This window comes from Cololabis saira, chromosome 20 (assembly GCF_033807715.1).
Source record: "Cololabis saira isolate AMF1-May2022 chromosome 20, fColSai1.1, whole genome shotgun sequence".
In the NCBI taxonomy this organism is placed as follows: domain Eukaryota; kingdom Metazoa; phylum Chordata; class Actinopteri; order Beloniformes; family Belonidae; genus Cololabis; species Cololabis saira.
The window spans coordinates 3,451,998-3,474,777 of record NC_084606.1 but is presented as its reverse complement, the minus strand read 5'-3'; the positions used below and the strand labels follow the sequence as shown (position 1 = coordinate 3,474,777).

At 42.5% G+C, this 22,780-nt stretch overlaps 1 protein-coding gene across 1 annotated transcript; it reads left to right on the top strand.

Annotated features, from left to right (window-relative positions):
* Window positions 1-799: 799 nt before the first annotated feature.
* LOC133419937 (hemopexin-like) lies at window positions 800-7,858 on the top strand. Its single transcript, XM_061709415.1, has 10 exons — window positions 800-939; window positions 1,386-1,405; window positions 1,522-1,599; window positions 2,260-2,402; window positions 2,511-2,664; window positions 4,578-4,790; window positions 4,888-4,980; window positions 6,178-6,308; window positions 6,394-6,541; window positions 7,202-7,858. Exons 1-10 carry the CDS (start codon window positions 875-877, stop codon window positions 7,426-7,428), a joined length of 1,272 nt encoding a protein of 423 aa, XP_061565399.1. The 5' UTR covers window positions 800-874; the 3' UTR covers window positions 7,429-7,858.
* The last annotated feature ends 14,922 nt before the right edge of the window (window positions 7,859-22,780 follow it).

The following is a 22,780-nucleotide window of genomic DNA, read 5'->3' as shown; positions in this document are numbered from 1 at the left end:
GGTCAAATTAGCCCCGCCCCTTCTTCTGATTGGTCGATATGTGATAGTTCCGATTTTCTGCAATAACTTTTGACTGGTTTGACATAAAGACTCTTGGGTGGTGTCATCGGACTCGGTTTTGAGTCCTTGAACATAATTGCTGCAAATTAGCCCCGCCCCTTCATCTGAGTGGTCGATATCTGATAGTTCCTATTTCCTGCCATAACCTTTGAATGGTTTGGTATAGAGAGTCCTCGGTGGTGTCATCCGCTAAATGTCCAGGCCTGAAGAATCTACATGCAAGTCATACAAGCTTCCACTGCAGCCTGATCGTGCACAAGGGTGCGAGGGCCCATTCATCGCTGCTTGCAGCTTCAATTTTATTTGTAACTCCCTGTAACCACGCACGCTCAAAGGCTGTTCATCAGCGTTTCTCAAGCAAAAGTCTCCAACAATAGCCTAAGTAAAGTTTAGAAAAAAAAAAACATGAACCAAGCGTACATCACACATCTTGATCGGACAACATGAAGTCATCAAACATGGGGTTGGAAAAATATTAACCTAAAAGACCAGTCATTATCTTTGGAAGCTGCATCAAAGGGGACATAGTGTTTCACTTTTCAGCCACTTACCAGAAAGAGGCTGAACATTATTGCTCCACACACCTGCGGAGAACTTGCAATACATCGCAAATATTTGTGTACAAGCCCAGTTTTATAAACGGGAAACTTCCAATTCTTTGTCAATACAAACCCTTCCCACACCCACACACACACAAACACAAACACACACCCACGCTTTTTTAGAATAAAAGTGCAGGTTCAGCTCCGGTGTTGCTACAATTCCCAGTTCTTCTCCGGCATGAGGCTCCACATCTGAGGACTCTGAGACAAACATGGAGCTGCTCCCCAGAACCCTGGTCCTGTGCTTAGCTCTGGCTCTGGCTACAGCAGCACCAGTGTGAGTACTGATTATATGACTACATTTTAATTCAGAATAGTTCATAACTGTGAGGAAGTTTAGTCATGCTGTACGAATCCCAGAAGCCCTTGCAGGTAACACTATGAAGCCTTAAAGTGTGTTTCCACCACTTGAACTATAAGAGATTTATCAGTTTGGATGTAAGTGATCAAAAATACTCTGTTTTCATTTTGGTTATATTTAGTTTAGTGACAGATCATTTAAAGTGGGTTCACATTCTCTCCCCGCTGCAACAATTTTGGACTTTCACCTTTTTTGGAGACATTTTCCCTTATTGATTTATCTAAGAATGATTGATCTAAGAATGCGTCCTCATCATATTACCCTTGTGCGTGTTTATCTAATGACTCAGTGCTCCATTGAAACTGAATAGAATAAAGTGTGAAACACAATTTTAAAATAACTTTGTTCTTTTCCATCCGCAGGCAAGATTCAGCAGCTGGAGGTAGGTTTCATGTTGTCACATGGAAATATGTTTAAAAAGTGGCTCTGAACAGTGCTGAAGTTTCATCTACATTAGTGGTAATAAATTATATTTTATTCTCATCTCGGTAATAAAAGACATTCCAGATCGGTGTGCAGGTATTGAGTTCGATGCCATCGCTCCAGATGAGAAGGGAGACACTTACTTCTTCAAAGGTTTGGAACGTTTATTGGTCATTTTGACACAACTATATTTGAGCCCTTTTTGGATTTATTCAGTTTTATGGCGCTGAAAGAACCTGTGTTCGTTTGTCTGGTGAACCATAAGCAAAACCAGTGGAATAGAATCAAAGTTAATACAAGCTTTTAATATATCAAGCACAGTTTTTCCGGCCGGAGGTACAATTCTTTCTGACCACAAGGTAGGAGAGAAAAGCACACCTGGTCATCGATCCAGTTCAATTTATACTAAAAAGGGAGGTGTTCTTTGTACCTGAATCTCATTGGTGAAGCCAGCTACGGGAAAGACCCCCGAACATGTCTCACCTCCAGCCCTACATCTCCTTTGATTGTCTCCCACCTAGGGTGTCAACCCAGATCATAGATAAGACCCCCCAATGCTAAAACATTTGTTTCTTCCTATTGTCTTCTCTTAACAAATGGTATGTGTATTTGTATTTAACCCCTATATCTAAAATAGTTTAGCTGTAACACAGGTTGACTCCGTGACTCGATGAAAGCAGCTATCCTGCTGAATACGAGGTTACGTTGCATATAAAGAGAAACTCACCAGTGTTAGAAACTCTTTGAACTCTTAACAATTTCATGAAATCCTAACAGCGCTAACATTTTCCTGTATCTGGTGCTGCTCCTCAGGGGGCCATCTATGGAAGGGCTTTGGTGATCCAGCTCAGCCCTCCACCGCCCACTTCAAGGAGCTGACCGGTCATGTGGACGCTGCTTTCCGCATGCACAACACGGAGAACCCAGAGGACCACGACCACGTCTACTTCTTCCTGGTACGGTTCATACGTTGTCTACGAGTCCAGAGCAGGGGACATCTGCGGTAATACAGCTTCTGCTTGTAATCTGACCTGTTCTCAACTGTTTTCTGAAACAATTCCCAGGATGACAAGGTGTTCAGTTACTACAACCACACTCTGGAGGAAGGGTATCCAAAAGAGATCCAGGAGGATTTTCCCGGAATCCCCACTCACCTGGACGCAGCTGTGGAATGTCCCAAAGGGGAGTGCGTCACTGACTCGGCTCTGTTCTTCAAAGGTATGCTAAGATCCATCCATCCATCTATTTTCTATACCCACTATATCCTTTACAAGGTCACGGGGGTCTGCTGGAGCCTATCCCAGCTAATTTCAGACGAGAGGCAGGGGTCACCCTGGACAGGTATCCAGTCTATCGCAGGGCCACATATACAAACAACCATGCACACTCACACTCACACTCACACCTACGGGCAATTTAGAATCACCAATTGACCTACTAGCATGTTTCTGGACTGTGGGAGGAAGCCGGATTAACCGGAGGGAACCCACGCAAGCACGGGGAGAACATGCAAACTCCACACAGAAACACCCAGCCAGACCAGGGAGTCAAACTAGGAACCTTCTTGCTGTCAGGCAACAGGGCTAACCACCAAGCCACTGTGCTTCCAGTATGCTAACATGTACTGCTGAAATATTCATTTAATGGAAATCACAGCAAAGCTGATCCTCATATGTGGAGTTTCTTGTCCAATTGACTACAAGAAAAATGTATGTAAAGATGTATTTATCTTCCGTCTCTCGGTGAAGGCGGACGCTTTTCTGCTCCTCTCCCTTCTTATCTGCCCTGCTGTTGCTTTTGTCCTGTCTTGTCTTCAGAGCCTCTCTCTTTCACTCCTCCGAAATTCTACAATCATGGAATTGATTAACTGGTCTCTCAGCACAATTGACCGAGTTTTTGCAACGAGAAGTCAGGGGGTAAGGGAGCCCTCCTGCCCCGATGGGACATGTTTTGCTGGATACACAATGGATTCCTGGAAACATTGGAAGCCGTTGTGTTTGGCGATCCTGTCTGTCGAGGAGATTGAAGATGCTTCATAATTGGATTTCGATAGCAGGATTCCTTCTAATTGGAGTGGGGGGATTCCTAGAATATCGACAAACGTGTAAGTCGTCGACAGCTGTTCTGGCCCTTTCTGAGCTACCGGACGTTGCTGAGGGGATGAGCTCAGCGACCAACACTCAGACTTTAACGTTGGGAGAGCAAAACCGCAAGCTGGATGTGATTCTTGAAGAGAATCGCAGGCTAGCGGCGGTCTTTGAGCTCATTGGCAAGATGGATAAGACCTTGGAGAAGTTGGAAGCTCGGCTTGGCGGGAATTGATCACAAATTCGTCTGTTTGGAGTCGCCATTGATGAACCAGAGACTAAAGGCAGACGGAAAATTACTGAGTCTGTCTGTTCTTTGCAAAACAATTGTTGATTCTATAATCTGATCTTGACAGATTGGTTTGACGGACCGCTCCAGTCACAATCTCCCTGGTGCCCCCACTAGCCCTCCCTTCTCCCAGGAACATCTGTGGACGTGTTTCAGAACTGACTGAGCCGTCTGATAACACCAAGGACATTGGCTGAGGAGCAGCTCTGAGCGAAGTTCACGGACTTACCGCTTACACACACACAATGATAAATACACCTTCCTTTATAGCCAACGCCTTCCTCGGCCCCCCTCTTATCAGCCCTCCCCCAACACAGTCAACAGGTTTGAGAGCCACGCCAATGGCTGCGCCAATGGCCCCCGCCCCTAGATCCACCCCCCCCCACACGCATGTGCAAGTCTTGATGAAGTCTGAAGTTTGAAGTCTTTAAATTGTTATGTTGCTTTCTGTGCTGAGGTGGGTTTTTTTTGCACTTTCACACTGTGTATTTATACACAGTGTGAAGATGCCTTTTTTTCCCTCCTCCATCCCCAATGTCATCTTTTCTCTGATCTGATTTAAGCGCCAGTTGACTCATGTCTCATGTTGTGATTTGTTTTGTCTGTTGTCTTGATGGGTTGTACTGGTCCAAATTTCACGGTGCTGGGACGCCAGCCCAGTGACAATAAAGGCTTTCTGATTCTGATTGTGATTCTGAAAAGAATCCCCATCATGCAATAACGAGAACCTGTGGTTGTATCTCTGACATCTTCAGGACAAGACGTCCATGTCTATGACATCGCCACCAAGGCTGTGAAGACCAAGACGTGGTCCCACCTCCCTGGCTGCACCTCTGTGCTGCGCTGGCTGGAGCACTACTATTGTTTCCATGGACACAACTTCACCCGCTTCAACCCGATAACAGGAGAGGTGTCCGGGACCTACCCCAAAGACGCCCGCAGTTACTTTATGCGCTGCCCTAACTTTGGTGAGTCCTTCCTGCATTGCTAAATTTGTCAAATTGGACTGAATTGTCTGTTTATTTTAGGTTTGATCCGTATTAAATAGCATTTATCTGACTGCAGGTCATGAAGGTGACGGTAAACCTGTCCAGTGCAGTGAAGTCAAACTGGATGCCAGCACCATTGACGATACAGGCAGAGTCTATTTCTTTGCAGGTACAGTAAAGCAAACACCTTCATGAGAAGAGATGCATCCACATGAGACTGAAAAGTGTTGTGTGTCTGACTCCACCCACAAATTAGAAGCTGTTGTACCATATCTATGAGGATTTTTTTGACTAAAACCTATGTATATAATTTATTATGTCTTCAAACGTGTCCCATAAATTGATTTATTAGAACGTAGGAGGTCAAGGTTCATGTGTTTTAACTTAGTGTTAGCGTTGCATCAGGACGGGACAGGGCTAATGAGTAACAGGCGCTGCTGGTGAGTCCTTCATTTACAGTCTGGCATTATGGTGCATAAGAGCAGGTATTGGTTAAACGCTGGCGGCCCAGGCAACTGGCCCTCCTCCAAAACCATGGATTTACATCAGTATGACTCGATCCAAAGGTTAAACGACCTCAGTTCTTCGGCTGTCCACTAGGGGCTAGCTGCAAACCTCTGGAGAAGAGTCTGTGCGACCTCCGTCTTCTCTGATCATTTTAGGACCTTCCCAAGCCCACTAACAGGACCAGTAAAGGTAGCTGATTGCATTCCATTGCACTGCTAGGCTGTCCTGTAGTCAGTAGTACATCAGTACACGGCACAGCTCTCATAGCCCGGTTCCCAGTGTTTTAATTCCTTGGAATCGTTAGCATATTTTTCAAACCAATCCCTTTTCGATTCCAGTGAGTATAGTGACATCATCACGCATGTTGCGTAACGTGCGTAACCCAGCAGTCGATAGTAAACATGGCGGCCAAGCGATACAGACATACGAAAGTCTGGTTATATTTCAGTAAAAAAGACAACAACAGGCTAACTTTCAATACTCGCTAAGTGAGTATTTCGTCAAAGGGAGGAAATGCTACCAACATGCAAAAATATTTGCGCACACAGCAGCAATAATGATCAAGGAATGTTATGTTAGCCTGTCCTTGGTTTATAATATTGCAGGTAACTAATTAACTAGTGAACACTCCCTATCATATTAGCGCCATTTGCCTCATTGTTGTCCTTTTTTTCCAAATGGGAAGCAATAAGAGAATTGTTAAAGAACCAAATCGGTAAGCAGAATCAAAAATGGAATTGGAATCCTAAAAATCGTTTCCCATCTCTACTCATGTGTCATTTTAATAGTAACAAATGTCATCACAGAGGATCCCATCACAGACCCAACTGTCACTAAGTATGGAGTTCAATCTGCTCAGGTCCCATCTACATGCGCATGGACAGCCAGCGTGACGGCCTTCACCCCTTCCCAATAACCAGGACCTGGAAAGAAGTGACCAACGGCGTTGACGCCGTTTTCTCCTACACCAACAAAATCTACATGATCAAAGTAAACCTGATTATGAACATTTCTAACTTCTTGTATTTTATAATCCCATGAAAATTCCATCCCTATCACTCTGAAATGTGTGCAGGGTGAGCAGGTGTACATCTATAAAGCCGACGCCCACTTCACCCTGATTGAAGGCTACCCTAAAACAGTGAAGGAGGAGCTGGGCTTCGAGGGAGCGGTGGACGCTGCTTTCGTGTGTCCAGACGAATACAATCTTTATATAATCCAAGGTAGGCTTTCTGACAGGGCTGGGGATCGATTCAAATGTCAAGATTCAATTCGATTCCGATTCTTAAGATTCAGAATCGATAATCAAGATTTGATTCGATTTGATTCCGATATTGATTTTGGTTAGTGTTAGTAAAACTGTTGATGAATTATATAACTGTGTAGTTATGCAACATATTAATACTAGTATTATATTGAGATTCAACAGCAAGTATTGGCAGCTAATGATGCTGTAAGGACCAATCACCTCCCAGAATGCTGATAGAACTGCTTTCACAAACATCTTGTGGGTCAGAATTATCAAACAGATCCAGGGAGGAAACAGAGACGGATGAAATCGGTTTTATTTTTTCCCAGGTTCCGACATATTTTTGTTGTGTCCAACAAAACATTCCTTCCTTGGGCATAAACACAAAAATACCAAAAGTTGTAATGTAATGATGAAAAAAAAAAAATCGATCTTTAGACATACAAATCGATTTTTAGGAATTAATATGAGAATCGATTTAGAATTGGAAAATCGATTTTTTTCAACACAGGCCTACTTTCTGAGTGCTCCTTTCGTATTTCTGAGCAGAGAAAACTGTTTTGATTCTTTCTGAATGTAAAAAAAGAAAGAATATGAAGGATTCACAGACATCTTCATGTATTTCTCCATACAGGAAGCATGATGTTTGAAATCGACCTCACGAACACACCGAGGAGGGTCACCCACAACAGGCCCTTGGTTTTGTCCAACATTGACGCTGGTTTCTGTGGTCCAGAAGGGATTAGACTATTCCAGGGGTCCCAGTATTACAACTATCCAAGACCGATGATGGTGGTAATGAGCAGCGTCGCCCTCGAGCCCACGCCCATCACCTCGGCAATGATGCCGTGTGAAGATTAGGAGTCCGAGAAGGATTCTCCCCGATCGTAAATAACGCCGTCAGTGTAAAGCGTGAATTATGACACATGAGTACCAGGGCAAGGAATTCTGCATTTCTGTAATCGACTATTAAGATTTGGGGGGGGGGAGAGCTGTCTTTCATAGAATCAACTGTTGTTTGCTGAATAAAAAAGAGAAAAGACGTGTGTCCTTCAGTTAGTCATCATTAATAACCCATCAATTACGAATCAATCGTGTTTCTAACGCTATGACTAGTTTAGCCACTAAAGGACCCACCGTTCATTAAAAAAAACATTACCCCAGAGAGGCACCGCTCATCGAGATGACCTGGATATGTTCCATATGATTTTAGGAAGGATGTTGTTATCCCAGCTCTTATTCCTAAATAAGTTCATATGACAGTTCAGAGGTCACAAGAAACGCTCGAGTCAGAAATAATATGATTTCAAATCAAAGCATTTCATCTTGTTGTTAATAAGATGTATGTCCCCCCCCCCTCCCCCACTATAGATACACTTCAGGTGGAACTTTGTTTGGTTTATTACACACACACACACACACACACACACACACACACACACACACACACACACACACACACACACACACACACACACACACACATGATCATATACATACACACACACACATAGACATACACACTGGCTTGTTCACCTGCATGCTGGCTCTCTAGTTTTTGGGGTTAGGTAGCGGTAGCGGTAGCTTAGCTCAGACTGCGATCAGATCTCAAGATTTGGGTCGATTGCTGTTATTGTTTTGGTTGGCTCCGTGCCGGTTTCGTGCTTTGTTTGTGGTTTTTTTGTTGCAGATTTCCAGTGCTTGACGTGTGTTTCCGTGTGTTCCTGCTTCCTGGATTGGCAGTGGATGTCGTCACCCCCCCCCAAAAAAAAAAAAACAAAAAAAAAAAAAAATCACTGGGTTTGTATGTGTATATTTATGTATGTGTACGCATATGTATGCGTATATATATGTATATATATTAAATATAGTAATAATGCACATATATACACTTTTGGTTTCTACCGTCATGGTATCAATCATTAATATGTGTGCAGACAAGGGAAAAAGAAAATAAATAAATAAAACATTTAAAAAAAATAAGATGTATGTAATACACTGAAAAATATTTATTTATTTTCCTGGTGAAGTTCCTCATCATTTTGTCAAGGTTTGACATTCCCCCCCAGCCTTTCAGTTTCTGTTTTGCCCCGCCTGTGTCCCACCTGCCCTGATTGTCTGCACCTGTGTCTCGTTATCCCCTGTGTATATCTGGTCTTGTCATTCCCTTGTTCCCTGTCGGTCCGTACTGTTTTGTCCTCCATGTTTCCTGCCACGTGTTTCCTCCTCAAGTTTTTTGATCCCTGTTTAGTTAGTTTTTTGATCCTGCCAAGCAGCGCTTTGTTTTTGGTTTTGGAATAAATCCTTGTTTTTTGCCAACTCCTGCCTCGCTCTCCTGCATCTGGGTCCTCACCTCACCAGCCTGACACATTTAAGGGGTGAAAATGTCTTTAAAAGAGTTAAAAGTAAGTACTAATATTGTATTGCGTAAGTGAGTTCATGACCGGGGTTTTTTTTCCACTTCCGGGCGAGACCAGAAAAAGAAACGGCATGAGAAGAAGGAGCAACGTGTTAATGGCGGAGACTCTGGGACTGCGGGCATCGTCAGTGTGGAGTTATCCGTGAGTGAGACTGCAAATTGTAGCTGAGCTGCCAGCACACAGTTTGTGGGTCGGACTCGCCACTGTTGTTTGAGTTTGGTGACCACGGACCGGGTCTGTTGGCTGGTCGGAGTCGGGCTAACACCGCCGGAGCCGGGCTAACACCGCCGTGCTCGCTGGGGAAGAACGCCACCTGCTGAGACGGAGGACGTGTCGCTGCTGTCGTGGGAGACGGAGGACGTGTTGTTGCTGTTGGGGAAGACGGAGGTCTTCCGCTGCGAGCTGCGGGACGTGGAGATGGTTGTTGCCGCCACGAGTGACCATTCTTCAGCTACGGTCAGGTCTGGTTGACTACACCAATACACTGGAGTACCGGTATCAAAGGTTTCCATTATGAGCTCCAACTAAGCGCGCCAACAAAAGTAGAAAAGAGTGCACTCAAACTATTAGAATAAGACAGTTTGGGAAAATAATTAAATGTTTCAAAACCCCGGGTTTTAGGTTTATTCAAACTGCTAGGATTTGTATTTTGTTTAGTTGGTCAATACATTTTCTGAAACTGAAATCATTGTGTTGGGATTATTGATTGGTGTTTCATTATTCAAGTATTAAGTGCTATACAGGCCAAGTGTTCCCTATAGTCTCCATCATTTCAGGTGAGAATTATACAGGACTGTTGACGCTGCCATGTTTAAGGGCTGGAATGCCGATAGGAAACCATAACGGAGGAAATAACTCAGTCACAATCATTCACTTCGTTTGACTGGCATATGCCGCTGCTCTCACAGCTGGAGCCGGCAAGCCGGAGTCATTTATTGACAATCACAAATCAAAAACACCTGTGTGACTCCACCCACTTCCGGTTAGTGTGGTCAATAGAAGAACATAAACAAAAACATCCAACACCCCCACTTGTTCTTAGATTGCCAGCACATATCAAATAACAGCCATCATTTCAAACACCAAAAATGAAACATACAAATTTAGCCATTCTGGCTTTGGTTACAGATTTTGTGAAAATGTCTGCCACCATATCTTCTGTTGGACAAAACACAACGGTCACTTTTCCATCGACAAGTGCAGATCTGATAAAGTGATACCTGATATCAATGTGTTTACAACCCTGACGACGGACAGGGTCCTTAGAAAGTGCAATCGTGCCTTGATTGTCCTCATAAACTGTCACAGGTGCATATTCACAGTGATTGTCCATCTCATTCATTAAATTTACAAGATACAGGCTTTCCTGTGTTGTTGCAGCTAAAGCCATGTATTCTGCTTCACATGTGGATAGAGCAACAGTGTGTTGTTTCTTACTCTTCCAGGAAATAATGGGTCCTGTCTTAGATAAACTGAAACAGTAACCAGTCATACTACGTCTGTCGTTCTGGTCTGCCGCCAAGTCTGCATCACTGTATGCTAGAAGTTTTAGATTCTCGTCACTTTTCTTGAAACACATTTCCTGGTCCACAGTGCCTTTCAGATACCTCAACACATGTTTTGCAGCAACCCAGTGTTGTTCTTTGGGTTCAGACAAATATTGTGACAGTTTACTGACAATAAAACTCAGGTCTGGCCTTGTACAGGTCATTACATAGATTAAACTGCCAACTATCATACGGTATCTTTTTGGTTCAACAAGTTCACCTTCATCATCAAATTTCCGTTTACATTCACATGGGGTACACCTCGTTTTACAGTGAGTCATGTCAAATCTCTCCAATAACTTTGCAATGCATCTTTTCTGGTTCATCTTTATTTCACCTCCTTTCTGTGTGAAATCAATTCCTAGAAAGTGCTTAAGTTTTCCAAGATCTTTCATTTTAAACTTTGCTCCCAACATTTTCTTCACACTCCTAAGTATCTGATCATCACTCGCTGCAATAATGAGGTCATCAACCCAAATGATCAATATTACCTGTCCATTTTCTGTTTGTTTGTTATAAACACAGTAATCAACTGAATTCTGAACAAAACCATTACCTGTGAGAAAATCATGAAGCATTTTGTTCCAGTTTCTTCCTGACTGTTTAAGACCATAAAGAGATTTATTAAGTCTAAAGACTAATTTCTCACCAGTATCTGACTTGACTTCAAATCCTTCTGGTTGTTCTACAAACACTTCACAATCGATCGGGGCATGAAGGTATGCAGTCTTTACATCCATCTGATGTAGTTCTAAATCATACTGCGCTGCAAGCTGCATTAAGCTACGTACAGATGTCATATCAGCAGTAGGAGAAAACGTTTCTTTAAAATCAATGCCAGCAACTTGACTGTAGCCTTTTGCCACGTATCTAGCTTTGTAAATAGTTTCTACAGGACTTTCCTTTACAGCATAAACCCACCTGCCCCCCACTGCATGTTTGCCCTCAGGTAAGGTGGTTAAGGTAAAGGTGTCATTCTCCTGCAAAGAACCCATTTCCTCCTTCATAGCTTTAGCCCATAATTCTGATTTTGAAGAGCTAATTGCTTCCTTCATTGTCCGGGGGACACCACATGCAACTCTATAGCAATAGTCAATAGTCATTTCCTGATCCTCGACACATTTTACCTCATGAGAAGAATCTGTGTAGTACTGAGGAGGTCTCCTCTCTCTCTTTGGGTAACGTGTAATATAACTGCTTTCTCCCCCATCCGTGCTCACATTTGTGTCACCGGTCTCATCTTTTATTTCTTGTGGAGCTATTTGCACCAGGTCAGATTTTGGTAACTCCATGCCAACTCTCTCTCTAGACAAAACATGCTCCTCTATTTCTTCATCTGTCTGAGTATAGCATTCATTAGCTTTCTTTGTGATGAACTTCACCAACCTGTTTTTCAGTATTCTTCCTGTGTCTGGATAAAAGACAAGATATGCAGGACTGTTTTTATCATAACCTACAAAAATCCCTTTGTCACAGCGTGCATCCAGCTTTTTCCTATCATGATTGTAGGCATAGCATTCTGACCCAAAAATTCTCATTTGAGAGAGATCAGGCTTCTTTCCAGTTAACACAGTGTATGGAGTTTGCTTGAGCCGTCTGTTGTAACACCGATTACGAATAATTGCAGCAGCCTGAACTGCATAAGTCCACAACTCTTTTGGTAAATGACTCTCAATTAACATGCACCGGGCCATCTCAAATAAAGTCCTCCAACTTCTTTCAGCTGTCCCATTCTCATGGGGGGAATGAGGGGCTGATCTTTCATGTCTAATGGAATTTCTGCTGAGCAGTGACTGAAAATCACATGACGTAAATTCAGTTCCATTATCTGATCTTAAAGTTTTAATTTTACCATAAGGTGCAACATCCGCAATAAACTTTTCTGTACCTTTAACAGCATCACTCTTGGCTTTTAAGAAATAAGTAAAGATGGCACCAGAATAGTCATCAGTAAACGCTAAAGCATATCTAAATCCAGCTTTAGCTACAGGCTGTACTGGTCCAGCCAGGTCTGCATGTACTAGTTCTAGAACACCCTTTGCTTTTTCATCCGGTTCTCGGTTTCGGCTCTGTGCAAATTTTCCTTGAATACACACTTCACATTTCATTTCAGACTTTTCAGATTTGTTCTTAATTTTCATACCCTTTGCAACACTCTCCAGACTCAACACATCATCGTAATTACAATGGCCTAAAAATTCATGCCACGTCTGGATGTCATAGCAACCATTGCAAACATCACTTAGGTCTTTAACTGTTTTCAAATAAAACAGTCTGTCACACACATGAATGTCAAAAGCTGCACCATTTTTGTGAATGAGTCTGTTCTGACCTTCTTTGAAGATTACCGTTGCTCCTTGGGCAGTTGCCGCTTTGACGGAGAATATGTCCTGCGTAAACGACGGGACATACAGTGCGTCCGTCAGCAGCACATCCACAACTCTCCCGTTGATATCTGCCAGATGAAACTTGGCAGTACCCCTTTTCTCCGCAACTCCGCTGGTTTTCACCCCATCAGCCAACTCCAGAACGTGACTCTGTGGCTTGAAGCTTGCGTCGAAAAACTCAAATCTGGTGATGTCAGTCACGATGTGCCTTGTTGCGCCAGAATCCACCATAAGACCCCTCTCCTTCATCCTGCAGACAGGAGCGCCCTGGTCCACCATGAAAGCGAAGGTGTGGTCCTCTCCGTCCACTGCTTGTTTGGCTTTATCCTGCTTCTTCCGTCTGCAGTTTGCATCTCGATGCCCGGAACTGTTGCAGAAACTGCACCACCGTCTCTGATCTCTGCGCATCTCCGTGCTTTTTGCGCAGTCCCGGGCCATGTGCCCTTTCAGGCCGCAGGAATAACAGGTGATTGAGCTGACATCAGCTCTTCTCCTCTCACCAATTTTCATCACATTGTCCTCAGTTGAGCAGACAGCCGCAAATTTCTCCGTGCTTTCATAACTTCTCAACTTGGTCTTGAACTCCGCAAAGGTTAACGTTTCATCACTTTGCGTAACGTGCACCGAGAATGGCTTAAACGCCTCTGGCAGGCCCTTTAAAATCATGGCAGTCAGTAATCCATCGCTCAGAGTCTCTCCTGCATTTCGCAGTGCAGTGATCGCGGTCTCTGTGCGGATAATGTAGTCCGTAACACTCTCGTTGACGGCCTTCTGAAGAGATGTCAGTTCAGTGTACAAACTTATGACGCGCGGCTTCCCCGCGCCAGCATAATGATCTCTCAGGATTTTTAATGCTTTCCTGCCATCATCAGCAGCGTCTCTCATCACAAGGGACAAACTTTTGTCATCCAGGAACTGGATTAATTCAGCATACACCTGCTCATTCTTGTCGGCGTCCTCGTCCGCGTTCTCATCACCGTCTCCAGGTGGTTCACTCAATATCGTGCTCTTGAGATCAATCAGGCGCAGGTGCGCCAGGAATTTCGTCTCCCATAACTCGTAGTTCTTTTCATCTCCGTCGAAACACAAACGATTCCATCGGCTTCCAAACTCCTTTCTGGGCCCATAACCTGTTGACGCTGCCATGTTTAAGGGCTGGAATGCCGATAGGAAACCATAACGGAGGAAATAACTCAGTCACAATCATTCACTTCGTTTGACTGGCACATGCCGCTGCTCTCACAGCTGGAGCCGGCAAGCCGGAGTCATTTATTGACAATCACAAATCAAAAACACCTGTGTGACTCCACCCACTTCCGGTTAGTGTGGTCAATAGAAGAACATAAACAAAAACATCCAACAAGGACCCTAGACTGATTGTTTTTTTTGAGGTGTGACTTTTACCATAAATCATTTGGAGTTATGTTAAAGCTTCATCTTTATAACAAGAGAGTTTTAATACTCGAGCCGGTGGTAAAAGGGTTACATTTTTGGGGGCTCGTCCGGGATTGTGATTTGCTAAAGCTGTCCTGTTTTTTTTCTTTTTCAAAAAAAAAAGAAATAAATATTTTAACGTTGTGTCCTTTAACCACTTCTTGCATTTACTGAAGTTAGTGGAGCAGCATGAGGGACATGTCAACATTAAGTACATCGAATGAAAGAAACTGGTGGAAATCCATGTAAAAAGACTTGTTATCACACCCGTGTGTGTGTGTGTAAATGTTTGGCTATTTATACCAGAACCTCAGAAATGTATTATTTTATATGTTCCTAATGAATTGGGATGACAAATGTTCTTAATCGTGACATTCATCAAGTGGTGGCACCTGGGTGGTGGTGGCCATAGGTGCGAGGGCCCGACCAATGCTGCGTGCAGCTTTACTTTTTACTATGTGACTTTAACAGGTCTGCTGTAGCACATGGAGCGACCAGCCAAGGGCCAGTTTTCTCCTTTCGTGACCGAAGGAGCGTCCGTTTTGCAGCGCTGCACGAGTGACCCACCTGGTTCCAAGCCCAGAGAGCCGAACCGGGACCCTGCATTGCCTCGACGTGAACGCTTTCGGACCGAGCTGGACCTGAAGGAGGCCAAGCTGCTGTGCCCTCATCAACAGCACGGATAAGAGGAGGGAGGGAGTGAGTCGCTTTATCAGGACCACCTGCTGAGCGTAACCACCCAGTTGTTCCCCAAGGAACGCTGACCGGCCAGACCAAACCACCCTTTTTCTTCAACTACAAAGATCCACGTAAGAGGCTGTGTTTGGTGTCTGGGCAGAGAAAACTTAGTAACACACTTTAAAAGTTAGTTTACGCTGTGAGCTGGACTGCTGATCCCGTCATAGTTGTGTTTATTAACTTAAGTGTTTTTGTTTATCTTCTTGTCTGTATACTGCACCATCCACATTGCTGGATCTTGATGACATGTTCCTCTACAACAGAAAACAAAGCCTGTCCTCATTTCCCAGTTGAATGACCAGAACGCACGTGTGAAGTTTAGTTTCACAGTGGTGCAATTCAGTGTGGGAAAGATCAGAAAGGTCTTGGGTTTCTGGTAGCGAGGAATTATTTAAGAGTGTCTGTTTATTTTATTTTTCTTCTCTATTTCTCTTTTCCTCTCCTACTAATCCCCACACACACACACAAACACTTCTCTCGGTCATAAATTCCCGAGCCATCTGAGCTACCCTCACACACTCCTCTTTGTGTCTGCATGGCTTGATATATTGAAGATGTGTGACATCTGCATTGAAACACACACACACACACACACACACACACACACACACACACACACACACACACACACACACACACACACACACACACACACACACACACACTAGTCACACACCCACACAAATGACTGGAACTTTTTGCATTGTATAATTTCTGTCCCTGTTTACATATGTGAGCTATCAGTGTTTATTCAAAGTGTTGCTTTACCACCCTTTTGACACTGGTGTAAATAAATTCTGATTAAAAGAAGCCGTCCTTGTTTATTTTACACATTTTTGCCGCCAACGTTGGGTGATGGAGCCTGTGTTCGTATTTCATCCTTCAATAATTAATCTTGAGACTGATTTAGCTGTAGTTATCATTTTCCTGGTAACGACCAGGTGGTGCCCTGTTTTGATTAAGTCATTTGGATAATTCAATTTGATAAATAATCTACCTTATTAATTATTAATAATTGTTGAAGGACAATTATTAATAACTCTCTTGATAACTGAAACAGCATCTACTTGTGGCACAAAACCACATTAAAGTCAGAAATGCAACTCTCACCTGCAAGATGTTCACCTTCCCTGAGTGTTGCTATTACTAAACATTTAAATACTGGGATAAAAAAAAAAACATCTCAAACACAGCAACAGTAGATATGTTTATTTCAAATGTGATAATATAAACGTGAGGGCCAGCTGTTTTGATTACATACAAGAAGCAGATCTGATGATGCATAAGAACATTAGCATTTGTGTCTGTTGTTGGCTTATTTCACAATAAGATTCACAATAAGAGTTTAATTAACACTACATTTCTTCAGTAACAGAAGAACAGGGGAAACTGACAGAACTGAGATAAAACACCTACATTTGTATTCAGGCTCATCTAAAACCTAAACAGGCTTAAAGATGGGTCTCCTATGGAGTTGTCAATGTAAGGAACCCATTCAAACATGGTCTGGGAAACCACAGAGATTATGAAAAAAGGCTTGTAAACTGTCCATCACTCTGGTCCAAGTTGATATGGTTCTCTCTTTTTCTCACCATCTCGAGCTGCATGAAGAACAAAAAACACTTGAGGGCAAAGTCACATATAATTACATCATTATGCAAGAACACACAGGCACACAGAATAAAAATCGGGAACTCTTATCTAACCAACATGAGGGGAAATATGTAAACATCTTTACTGACAAACCTAAAAAAATGTTGATGCCGACAACACACTCAGATACAGTCAATGTTAAAGTTACACAGCCCAAAGACAAAACAGATATTTGAGCCTAACTTTGTAGAAGTAAAGGAGAAAAATCCCCAACTGTCTCCTAGAACACAAGAGATGACTTTCAGACACCTCAGAAACCTATGCTGTTTGGTTTCCATGGTGAAGCATGGTGGCGGCAGCATTATAATGTGTTGTGCTGCTTCAGGCACAGGGAGCCGTGTTTGGATGGATGGGACTGTGAAAGTGTGTTGAGTGTGTTGATATTCTGGAAAGTCAGTAAACTGAGTCAATGATCCAATACTGAGATCCCGCGAAGAGATATCGTCCACGTCAATTATGAACAAATGTAAGAGATTGTTGCAATAACACTTATAATTCTAATGTTTTGACAAAAAAGCCACTAAAATGGGACTGACTTGTGATCGCTGCGAATGAAAAATAAATGTATAAAAAAATAAACTACAAGGAAAAAATAATATTTAGCAGTTTTCTGGTCTCATGTGAGAATGATGAAGCAAGTTACTTCAAACACTTTTTACAAACGCTTATGATAAGTAACCATAGCGATGACCGAGTTGAACAAGATTTCTAAAATCCCAAATAACAAAACCGAGATTCAGACCCCAAATCCCAGATGAGCTGAAGAGGAGATGTTGTGGATGTAGAGCAGATACAAAGCGGAGAGAGAAAGTTTCAAACATCTTTTCCTTTGATCACAGTAAGGGATGTGAAACGTCTCATGGACGAGTTTAGACCACCAATCAGATTCCAGTCAAGTGTGGCTTCTGGATGTTGAAGTGGAACTGAAAATGTTCAGTTGGGAGCATTGTCATGTGTCATGGGTGAAAAAGCTCGTCAGAACCTCTTTTTTTTATAACCAATCGTGAAACGCCCCCCTATCCTAAAACTGTTCACCGTATACCAGTGGTCTCCAACCCTGGTCCTCAGGACCCTGTCCAGAATGTTTTAGATATTTCCCCTCAGAACTCTGATAAAAATGACTGTCATTAACAACTTGTGCAGACCTGGATGACAAGCTGATGACGGCCATTAATCAGAATCAGGTGTGATGATGCAAAGAAACATCTAAAACATGCAGGACAGGGGTCCCGAGGACCAGGGTTGGAGACCCCTGTTGTAAACAATCATGTATTGTCCTAGTGGCTTTTCAACTTTACTCAGAGGCTCTAAATCTCCAACAATGTAGTCCATTATCAGTTTGTCGACCTGTTGCAGGTAAATCAACCCCCTGAAGGTGGGACTGGGGTCCTTTGGGACTGTTGGGTCTTCTTGGTCTTTCTGGGAACTTTTTGGATTGTCAAGGACTTGCAGATATTTTCTCACACTGGACGGATGCTTTAACTCCACATGAGGTTTCAAATTTGAAGTTTACATGGCAGACGCTCGGACTTGTTTTCTCAGCGCAGACATAATTTGCACAGAAAGGTTAGATTTTTAACGTAGGACTCTTTGGGAGACGATGTGTAAAATTCCCGCAGATAATGATAAGCGGATCATCATTTGACGACTCGCCGACTCTGCGTCCGCGACGTCTCTCTTCACCTGTCAAGGCTGAATTATGGTTCCGCGTTACACCAACGCAGAGCCTACGCCGTAGGGTATGCCGTAGGGTATGGCATCGATTTAACGCGGAACAATAATTCAGGCTTCATTCGTAAAGACTGCATCGGGCTCGTCGAGTATTTTAAATGTGCGCCGCCCGCTGGTGAAATGAGAAGGATTATTCCGTAATAATTGGACCTAAACAGTGACGCTGAAACTCACATAATCTGAACAAATTCCAGTTCATGATCTGCAGAATGAACAAGTTCACGTTCAAGTTCTTTATTTGCAAATATTTTGCGTTCAGTTCAACGTTCTCACAGAAATGAACGTGTTCATTTGAACTCGTTCATGCACAACACTGAAGTCTAGGTTGTAGCTCTTGTGAGACTCTGTTTTGGTCTCAGCAACACTGCAGGGTTTGAGGAGACTAAACCTATTTGTTTGGAACAATTCAGAAGAGTTGCATATTTCTTTAAATAAAAGAAACAGCTCACATCTTCCGCCCAGACCTGCAGGAGATGGTAGTCACATGTAGAGTGTGACCAGAACCTGCCAGAAACTTCTCAAGTTCCTTCAGGGTTGATTTTGACCTTTTGGGGGCCTCCTTCATCAACTTTGGACGGTTCCACTGATACTTCTACCTCTCTAGAGTTTCTTTTAAATGCTCCCTGCTCTCATGTCAGTGGCGTTCAGTATCACTTCATATCCTTTTTTCTTGATTGGTTCTGTTCAACAAGCAAGTCCCTGTGTTTCTATGGAAACACATTGTGGTACAAACAGCTGATGTTTAAATCTGAATAATTTTGTTTGATGGCAGTGGCAGTTTTTTTACCTACAGGCCTAGTTTTAAAATGTAATAATCTGAGAACAGTTGGAGTGCCATTATGAAAGGGTGAGCAGACTTGTGCAGTCCGGTCAGTTCTTGTTTTGATTGATATTTCTGTTGGAAGTCCACAGTAAGGATGTGACTTGACTTTGAATATTTATGTTGTTGTGATGGAACATTTCGCCTTGGCCACTTGGATTAAACAAAAACTACTTTGAGGGGCAAATTTAGCTTTGTACAGATAACCGAGAATGCAGACAGATACTCTGTCCCTAAAAGATTAGCTCTGTTTATCAGAATTGTAAGGATGAATAATCAATTATGCTTGTAAATCATAATGCTTCCTTTGTTCATTTTCAGTCTGCATTGAGACGTTTTCTCTGTAACTTAGAACTCATTGGAAACAACATTTTAAAGAGCCTTTAACAGGTATTTCCACAACAGGTGTTTTGTCTGTCTTTATATGAACCTTCATGTCCTTGAGGGCGTGCAGCCTTTTAATGTCCACTGTAATGTCATGTGATTCCGTCCACCAGAAAGTGGAGGAGACAAGTAAACTGAAATCGGTGCATCATTTCATAATTTAGCATCGTTAAGAGTTGTCTTTACCGCGAGCTCTCTTCCAGTATTTGTAGATGCACAACACGAGGATTATGTTGTAGAGGATGAACAGCAGGATCCAACACAGCACCCTCACAGGAGGAATATGACCACCACCATCAGCTCCCACTGTAAGGAAGAAACCAAAACATCTCATTGATCAAACGTACTTACTTATTTAGCTTGTCATCAAGGTCTGCACAATGATTTAATAAAGTTCATTTTGTCCATGGCTTTTTTGTCAGACAAGAATATTTAGGTTTTTTAAATACCTGACATCTTTCTGGAATTGCTTACTTACTACAATTACTCTGCTATCGTCAGGGGTAAGCCGGTACAATCCGGTACCACCAAAAGATTCAGTGTTGGTACGCAGTACCGTGAAAAAAAAAAAAAGAATTACTGACAATATACTTCACATACTGCGGGTCTCGAACTCTCAATATCTCACATCAAAGATGGCGGTGCTGCCCACTCAACCAAATGCCTCATCTTGCTAGAATAAGAGTCCCAAACTGTTTTTTCGTACAAATAATTTTAAAAATATTTGTACAACATATATATTAGTAAAACCTCATTATTTGTGCTTTTGTGAATAGCGTATTCCAGTCTTTACTTCCTAAACACACACACTGCATGGAAGGGAGCGTTTGATTTATTGTTCACGTAACATTACTCTTTATTTTTTCACGACCAAACCACGCACTTTATGTCATTTGCACCGGGCGAGGACAAAAAATAAATGATTCCACCAAAATTCCAAAGATTTTTGTGGTTGGCTGACACATTCCCAGCATATTTTTGATTGCTTTTCATTCCTCGTTTCAGGAAAAAAAAGAAAAAAGCGGCAAAAAATGTTGAAGTAACGTTTTTTTTAAATGTTTTAAGTGTTTTGCTTTGATGAAAAAAATGCTTAAGAAGTTATCTTTCATTTCAATGCACACATTGTAAGAGACATTTTGAGACATTTTACTCATCATCATCTCTTCTTTCATTTATTTGCCCAATATTCTGAAAGTTCAAGGAAAGAGCCGGGTGGGGGTCGTTGGCCTGGAGGGTGAGGGCCTCCTGGCCGCATGTCCGGCCGGGTGGTCTGGGTTCGCCTGGGTAGCGGTTCACCCGCGTGCCCCCTCGGCTGCCACTGGGGGGGGGGCCTCGCAGGCGGTGGGTTGCCTCCCTCCTACTTCTCCCCTCTGTGGGGTTGCCGGTGGCCTGGGTTCCGGGTTCTTCCTTGTCGGCCTCTGGTCTCGCAGGTGGCAGGGTTGCTCCCCCCCCTCCCCCACTATAGATACACTTCAGGTGGAGCTTTGATAGGACTATTACACACACACACACACACACACACACACACACACACACACACACACACACACACACACACACACACGCACACACATAGCCACATGGACACACACACACATAGCCACACAGACACAGACACACACACACACACACACACACACACACACACACACACACACACACACACACATACACACACATAGCCACACAGACATACATACACACACACACACACACACACACACACACACACACACACACACACACACACACACACACACACACACACACACAAACACACATATAGACAGATACACCGGCTCGTAGTTTTTGGGGTTAGTTAATCGCGGTAGCTTAGCTCAGATTGTAAATCAATGAACTGTATTTTCCTCACTTTGAGACAACTAACTCCACTAACAATGTATAAATATGGGTTTGAAATACTTGACAAAGGACATGTCTGCACATCCTGCAAGTATTTCATTCAAGTAACCCTTCTATGATTTTACAGAAAATATGGGAAAAAGTGAGGTGGAATTTAAAAAAAAAACTAGTGCTATCAAGCGATAAAAAAGTTGTTTTTTTTTATTTAACCTTTGTCTGGTGTTAGCTTTCTGTTACCATCTCCGATGTTAACGGGTCGGTTTTGACCCGTGTTTTAAATCAGGGGTTCTTAACCTTTCTGACCTCGGGGCCCAATTTTTTCAGTACAGAGTGGCCCGGGGCCCGTTAAATATTAACACTGTATAGCAGGGGTATTCAACTTTAAGAGGTCCATTTAGAGAAAATGTACTCAAGCGAAGGTCCAGAACATCATAATAAATATATATATATATATATATATATATATATATATATATATATATATATATATATATATATATATATATATATATATATATATATATATTCAAGTAGCCTCATAGTTGTATCAACATCTGCATCTGACTATATTAAAAAAGTACATATTTGCCCATTAACATGTGTAACTTCAATTACACATATTTCTTTCTCTTAAAAATAAAATAGATTTTATTTTATTTTTCAAATGCTATCTTATTTTATTTCTTTACCAGCAGTTTGAATTTCCCCTTTTCTTTGTTAATTGTCTCAACACATTTGTATAATAAATTAATATAAACACATCTTAACAATTGAACAGTTTTGCAGTTTTTCTTTCTTCCCCTTAATCTTATGCCCCCACTTTCTGTCGTTCAGTGAGAGAACTGAGCTCTAATTTCTCCTGTCAGGACTTTAAATCTGGGCTGGATGGTGACATGTGTGTGTGCTCATTGGTGAGCCTGGAACGATATTTAGTTTTAATTATGTTTATTGTTGAGCCTGGAACGATATTTAGTTTTAATTCTGTTCATTGTGGACAAAGCTGCTTCACAGCTGTATGTGGACCCAAACATGTTTTAAGATGGTCAGTTTATTTTCTGTGACTTCAGTTCAGACTTGAGTGGATATGTTTGATGAAAAACTTTGTGTTTTGTTTCAGTGATGTTTCACTTTCGCACTTTGAACGCCCCGGTCTCTGAACGTATGAGACACTGGTTTTGTCCCAGTGGGAAGACTGAACCAGGATCTGTCCATTCCGGGTTGAACTTTCCTTTCCAC